The sequence below is a fragment of the Ciona intestinalis genome, unplaced genomic scaffold (assembly GCF_000224145.3).
Source record: "Ciona intestinalis unplaced genomic scaffold, KH HT000164.2, whole genome shotgun sequence".
Classification (NCBI taxonomy): domain Eukaryota; kingdom Metazoa; phylum Chordata; class Ascidiacea; order Phlebobranchia; family Cionidae; genus Ciona; species Ciona intestinalis.
In genome coordinates this window covers 42,253-49,234 of record NW_004190486.2, presented here as the reverse complement: position 1 = coordinate 49,234, position 6,982 = coordinate 42,253, and the positions used below count along the sequence as shown (strand labels likewise).

Sequence of the window (6,982 nt, the reverse complement as noted above, 5' to 3'; positions counted from 1 at the left end):
ACCAGCAGTTAGTAAACAAAAACGAATACAGCCTTTCGTCGCTCTCACGAAGATGTTTGGCTCCCCGTCCGGGAATCGTCATTCTCCACCAATAGCACTAATTTGTGGATTGGTCACTCGAGCACAGAAGGAGTTTTCGTTCTTTTGCCCTGCTTGTCTTGATCCCCTTCAGCGACCGTCAGTTTCACCTTTCGTATCATACCATCTTCGCTCGGGTACGTGACCGATACTCGGCCTAACTTCCATTGATTCCGAGGTGCGTTATCGTCGTGAATTAGCACAACGTCACCAACGTCCAGGTTCTGTTGCCGCCCTTGCCATTTCTTTCGTACCTGCAAAGTTTGTAGAAACTCTTTTCTCCATCTGGTCCAAAATTGATTGGTTAGATATTGCACCCTTCTCCATCGTTTCTTCAGGTAAAGGTCGGTTTTCTGGAAAACTCCTCTCGGGCTCAATAACGGTCGCTTCCTTATCGTCAATATGTGATTTGGAGTGAGCGGTTCCGGGCTGTCTGATTGACTCATGGCGTCGATCGTCAATGGTCGCGGGCGATTAGCCACGAAAGTTTGAAATTTGCGAGCGTCGTTGCCGATGTAGCCGAGCACCACTTTACTGTCCGTCCAAAAGTACTCGTCGTATTCATTAAATCGTATGTGATCTCGTAGATACCGACTCATTCTTGCTGAGACGACGGCCGCGGTTAGTTCCATCCTGGGCACTGTTACAGGTTTTAAGGGAGCCACTCTAGATTTACCTATAACAAAGGCACAGCAGACCTTGGTTTAAAACATTTGTCAGTCGAATGTATGAACATTGACCATATCCTATAGTGCTGGCATCCGAAAAATGATGCAACTCAACGCTTTTAATCTTACCAAACCCGTGCGGATGGAAACATCTCTTTACTTTGATATCGCCCAAGTGTACGAGCTTATTTCTCCATTTCTCCCATCGCACTCTCACTTCTTGCGACAGCTCGACGTCCCAACCCACCTTGTCTCTACACAGTTGCTGTAAGATGCGTTTTCCTTCTAACATCACTGGTCCAATGAAGACCACTCACAATTTGCATTCCCTTAGATCGTTCATCTGGGGCCACGTTCATTAAAACTTGCTGGTCGTTGGAAGCTAGTTTGTGTAATTTTAGTCCTGCTTTAGCACACATACCTTTGCATCTGTTAAGGAGAGAAATAGCAGTGTCGCTGTTTTCTACCGAAGTCACACCGTCATCCACGTAGAAGTCTTGACGTATGAAGTCAGCTGCATCTTTACCGAACTCTGCTTCGCCATCGTCAGCAGCTCTTCGGAGTCCAAAATTGGCACAAGCCGGCGAACTCACAGCGCCGAATGTGTACTTTTATCCGGTATTCACATACCGCTTTGTTCGGATCGTTCTCTTCCCACCATAAGAATCTGAGGAAATCTCGGAACTTTTCGTTTACATAAAACTGAGATAATACATTCCTTGAATGTCAACAGATAGCGCTACCGTTTCCTTCTGAAAGCGGCATAAAATACCCACTAGATTATTCAACAAATCTGGTCCTTGTAGCAAGACGTCGTTCAGACACATACCGTGGTACTCTGCAGCGCAGTCGAATACGACCCTTATCTTTCCGGGTTTGTGAGGAGTGTAGACACCGGAATGTGGAATGAAATTCACCCAACCTCTTTCGATTGAACCAACACTCGGACCGACCTTTTCCGCGCAGTTAGCGATCACGTCACACATGAACTCATTATAATCTGCGGCGAATGCTGGATCACGCTCAAATCGTTTCTTCAATTGCCACAAACGCTTAAGTGCCAATGACTTGTTGTCCGGCATGCGAACGCTGGTTGATTTAAGAGGTAGTGGCATCTCATAATGCCCATTCTCCACCTTGGTAATATTCTCAGAAATTGTATTTATGAACTTTGTATCATTAAATGAGTAAGCCGTCACCTGGTTTTGTTTGTGTTCGATAAATTCTGACTCCATCCATCGTCGTAGGTGCATCGGATTTATGATTTCTTTGGATTTCAAAGACGTCTCGAACTGTTGAATGTTCCGTTCCTCCTGCGTTCTGAAGCACCGATGCGACACCACTCTGCTTCCATCATCTGTTGCCGGTTCCACGCACCCAACGATTCCCCAACCTAGAGCGCTCCTTTGTCCATAAGGTTCGTTCTCTCCGCCTGCAATAACGTCACGCGGCCGGATTGCTCCGGGAACATTCGTACCGATTAACATACCTATAGGAGTGGATGGCATTATTTAAATCCACATACACTTTGCTTCATTTTATTGTTTTTATAGCCAAGTGATTCGGTATTATATAAAATCGAATAATCTTGGACCATTCTTTAAACATCATTGGTATAAAAAAGGCCCACTAAACAAAGATTACTTTCAGGAGAATCTGGAAGATCTCAGAGGAGACATAAGAAAAGAGGTAGGACAGTTCTGCTAAATAGATAAAGCCAAGTGATTCGGTATTATATAAAATCGAATAATCTTGGACCATTCTTTAAACATCATTGGTGTAAAAAAGGCCCACTAAACAAAGATTACTTTCAGGAGAATCTGGAAGATCTCAGAGGAGACATAAGAAAGGAGGTAGGACAGTTCTGCTAAATAGATAATTGTTTGTAATTTCAGCACTTGAAGAAGATACAAGGTGGGGCAAAATATTAAAATCAATGGAAGATGAAGGTGACAAGGACAGAAAATTGATGGAAAAAGAAAATGACAAAATAATAAAAGCGATGGAAGATCAAAATAACAAACTGATTGAGGCATTACTGCAAAGAAAAAATTACTCCGAATGAATAAGCTCATTCTAATGTAGATACATTTTTACAGTTTTCACTTTCTTTCCCTGCATTTACATGTTTCGCACTGTTTTTCCAAGTACATTTCTTTTCATTTGTTACCTCAGTTTTTACATTTTAAGTTCATCGTACTGTTTTTTCACAAAATTGACATTTTTACAGTTTTCACTTTCTTTCCCTGCATTTACATGTTTCGCACTGTTTTTCCAAGTACATTTCTTTTCATTTGTTACCTCAGTTTTTACATTTTAAGTTCATCGTACTGTTTTTTCACAAAATTGTCCTTTTCAATAAAATTCAAAAACGAGAACTTGTTCTCAATGGGTAATTGTCAGATAGAAATTTACAAATTGTGTGGCGAACCAATTTTGGTGGGTCTGGCATTTGCTGGTTTTCACATATATTGTGGAGAATACAGCAAGCAGTAAGTACCACCATAGGAGCAGCAGCAACAGGAATAGATTTTTGCAAGATTCTCCACCTTGCCTTCAATCTTCCAAAGGCATTTTCAACCACAATCCTGGAACTAGTGTGGTAACAGTTGAATGACATTTGTTGATCTGTCAAGTTGGTTCCCACATATGGTTTCATTAGCCAAGGAAGAAGTGGATATGCTGCATCCCCAGCAATCATTAATGGAATCTCTACATCATTTATAAATATGGATCCCTGCAATTACACTTGAAATGAATGTGAACTTCCATAACATTCTGCAAACAATTTATACTTACTACAGGCAATACAGATTGTGCCATTCTGTATATGCTCGATTGCTTTAATACTGCAGCATCATGACTCGATCCCGGCATACACGCATTAATGTTTAGAAATCTGTTTACATAATCTGGTAACATACTTTATTTTCTTCATTAAAATATTTTAAATAATCACCTGTACTGTCCGTCAACCACAGCTTGGAGAACTATAGAAGGAAACATTTTGCGATTTATGTAGTCAGCATAACCATGACTCGGTGGAGCAACCGCAATATGGCACCCATCAACCGAACCCCACAACTGAGGAAATTTATTCAATCTCTGGTTTTCTCGGGCCATTTGTATAGCTTCTTTATTGGATGGAAGCTTTATAAAATGTGAAACAAGCTTGCCTATTGCTTTGCAAAACCTTCAATCAATATCACATCAATTAGTACAGGATAAAGAAGTTTATACAAGCATCATACCTATGCAAACACTTGTGAACTGAAGCTTTAGAAACTCCAAAAACAATTCCGGTTGTTCTGTATTCACCAGAAGACCCAAGTTGAAACAATGCCATAGCAACCACTTTTTCCACAGGAATTGGTTGTCGAATAGACCTTTCATCTAAGAAGTTTAAGTATGCATACTACTTGTGGATTAAATAACATAGAATTTAATGTGTATACATATATTTATATATGTATAGACCAATTTGTACTTTACCTGGTCTTAATTCAGTTCTCACCATGTCAACAATTTGATTGAAGGTGTTTTTTGATAATCTAAAATCCTTCAACCAGAACTCATCAGTGTAGTTATTGCTAACGAACTCCCACCACCGCGATGACCTTAAAATGCTTAATGTCAGAACTGTAAACACAAACTTAGGTATAAATAAACTCACCTTTGCAGCATCCAAAAACGTCGTGCTTTCTTAAGCAAAACAAAAGTAGTTTTAATTAACAAAATACAAAATTTCCGTCTCCTAGCTCGTTGTTTCCAACCTAGTATCATTTTTCTTCTTTGCCATACTAACTTTAACATGGTTCTTCGATAAATTGCAACAGAAAAATTACTATCCATATTGCTCAAACTTGATTCCAATATCATACTAAACCAAAAAGTTACGTTCACGGGGAAGTCCCACATGCGAACTAAATAATAAAAAACGGTGCTAAATGGCCATGTAAACGCACGCCAATTTTGGCCAAATAATGCCTCTTTTTTTGGCCCAGCCTTTTTACAAAAGGTCTCTTTTTCGTTTGGCCATGTGTACGGGCTAAGTGTAACCTTTTTACGATTAGAGCTTTTATTATCGATATATTCTAGGCTGCGCGGTTTACAACGTACTGCCCGCTAGCGTGTCCAAATTGTATTCAGATTCCAGACTGTGCAGCAGAACCTGAATGTCTGCTAGATGTAACTCTCAATGCGCACACAAACACAACAAAGAATATAATACGTTACAACAAAAAATACGTTTACTAGAAGACATATAGTAATTGCTAAAGGTGGCTGTACACAGTATCCGGCGTGCGAATTCGCTTGCGAAATCGTATGCGAACCGGTGTGCGAATTCGCGTCCGAATTCGCATACGTTTCGGACAACATTTTGTCCGATATCTATGTACACAGTATCCGGTGCGGGGAAAACAAAACATCTGCGGAAAATCATTTTTTTCAAGTTTGTAACGAGTTCTCAGCAAATAGGTATCGCGTGTGTTTGCGACAAAGTTTAAGAAATTTAATTATGGCCAGCACTTATGGTAGCTCTACTTCATCGTCAACAAACTCTTTTGTTTGGAGTTATTGCAGCAATGGAAAAAGAAAAAAAAGGTATATTTAATCAAAGAATACTCTACCAAGAATGAAAGCTTCAGTCACGTGACTTAAGCTTAATGTCGATTTATGTTCATAAAAAGCTTTTAGACAACAAACAAACATTTAAATTGTATAAAGACCGTGCCTAGCTTTAAAATGAGCTATTGGGAGAAGAATTTCGTCATTTTAAACCAACTTTAAATTCAATATAAACCAAAAGATGGCGGGTCAGATTCGTCACGGTTGAATTGCGCGGGTAGAGTTCGCCCCGCCATATACAATAACAGACAGTTATGGTGTAAAGTACTTGCGTCTGTTGCGATCACTAAGTTGCATCAACGACGTTGTTTCTTTTGTTTTATTAGAAGGTGCTTAATTACCTCTGTGGAAAAACAAAGGTATCCAAGTGCCAAGCCAAAATTGTACGTAGAAAAATGTATAAACTAATCCGAGTTAAAGTAAAAGAATTTCAAATTTTACTGTTTAGCTAAAACGCTCCTTACCTTAAGATTCACTCAAGTTTTGCAGTTTCTTTAGTAAAATATTTTAATTCTTTAGTAAATATTTAAAATGGACGCAGCTTTTATAAAAGATATAATAGAGGATTGGGACCAATTACCAGATGCTGAAGTTGAGCAAAGTAACCCAGCAGATGAGATATGCAATCAGCCAACAAGCAGTAATAGGAGAAGACATGCTGCCGAAGACACTGTCATTGAAACCAACTTTAATAATGGCTTAGTTTTTAAAATATTCAACAGTGCTGTTCAATCTCTTTTTAACATTGGTGTCAAATGCCCTGATGGTCTTTCTTCCCTAACTCCCACTTCCGAAGCCGTCAAATTAATAGATACCTTATCTCAGGACTACATAAAAAATAAAAGTGAAAATACCTTATACAGTCAATATCCGGAACTATCAAGGAAAGCATCAAATATTTTACAGTATCCGCAACACTATGCCGCACAGTTGATGATTAAAATTATTGACTCAACTATACTTTGTATTAACGAAACTAGAGTATTCTTTGGACCAGTATAGGCGGAGATATTCGTCCTCAAACAGTGATCTCTAGCGGTAGAGTATTCTTTGGTGAAAGCGAAGCATGCGTTTTTTTGTTCTCTCGTTTTTCGCTGAAAACACTGCCTCTCGCCTTTCAGAATGAGAGCGGCCACGCTTCAACAATTTTGTCACGTGCGTAGTACACTTTTAAATTCTTTCGCCACGCAGCTTTTAAATCAGTTTTATGAATTTCACGGTGTTTGAGCTGGAATATCTTGGGTTATACAGGACCGATTAAAACAAGTAAGGTGTCGTTGGAATTAGAAAAACACACTCTATCTATTAAAGCGATGTACGTTTGGGTATTAAACAAAGTTCATTTTTTTGTGATCGACACGTGTAAGGGGATATAATTGAATTCTTGGGCAGTGGCAAGGTTATTAAACTTACAAATAATACTCCGAACACCAAACATAATCAGAAACATATTCCCATATTTAGTAACATTATAATGTTTCGGTTTGTAGTAATAATGTGTTGGAAACATAATAATTTTTCAGAAACAATATTCTGTTTCTGGTGTGGTAACTATGTTAGCAAGGACAGTCCTTATTACACGGTTTGTTTACTCATTAGTGACACTG

The 6,982-nt window shown here is 39.1% G+C and overlaps 1 protein-coding gene and 1 long non-coding RNA gene across 2 annotated transcripts in view; one reads left to right on the top strand and one right to left on the bottom strand.

Annotated features, from left to right (window-relative positions):
- Positions 1 to 3,111: 3,111 nt before the first annotated feature.
- LOC108950443 (protein ANTAGONIST OF LIKE HETEROCHROMATIN PROTEIN 1-like) lies at positions 3,112 to 5,226 on the bottom strand. Its single transcript, XM_026839169.1, has 6 exons — positions 4,420 to 5,226; positions 4,239 to 4,363; positions 3,998 to 4,139; positions 3,706 to 3,939; positions 3,546 to 3,645; positions 3,112 to 3,483 (listed from the first exon to the last, which is right to left on the bottom strand). Exons 1-6 carry the CDS (start codon positions 4,662 to 4,664, stop codon positions 3,112 to 3,114), a joined length of 1,218 nt encoding a protein of 405 aa, XP_026694970.1. The 5' UTR covers positions 4,665 to 5,226.
- A 1,183-nt stretch (positions 5,227 to 6,409) lies between these two features.
- LOC108950442 overlaps positions 6,410 to 6,982 on the top strand; it is a 3,094-nt gene continuing 2,521 nt past the window's right edge. Inside the window, exon 1 of the long non-coding RNA XR_001975229.2 lies at positions 6,410 to 6,930. This is a non-coding gene — a long non-coding RNA (uncharacterized LOC108950442). The remainder of the gene's footprint in view (positions 6,931 to 6,982) is intronic.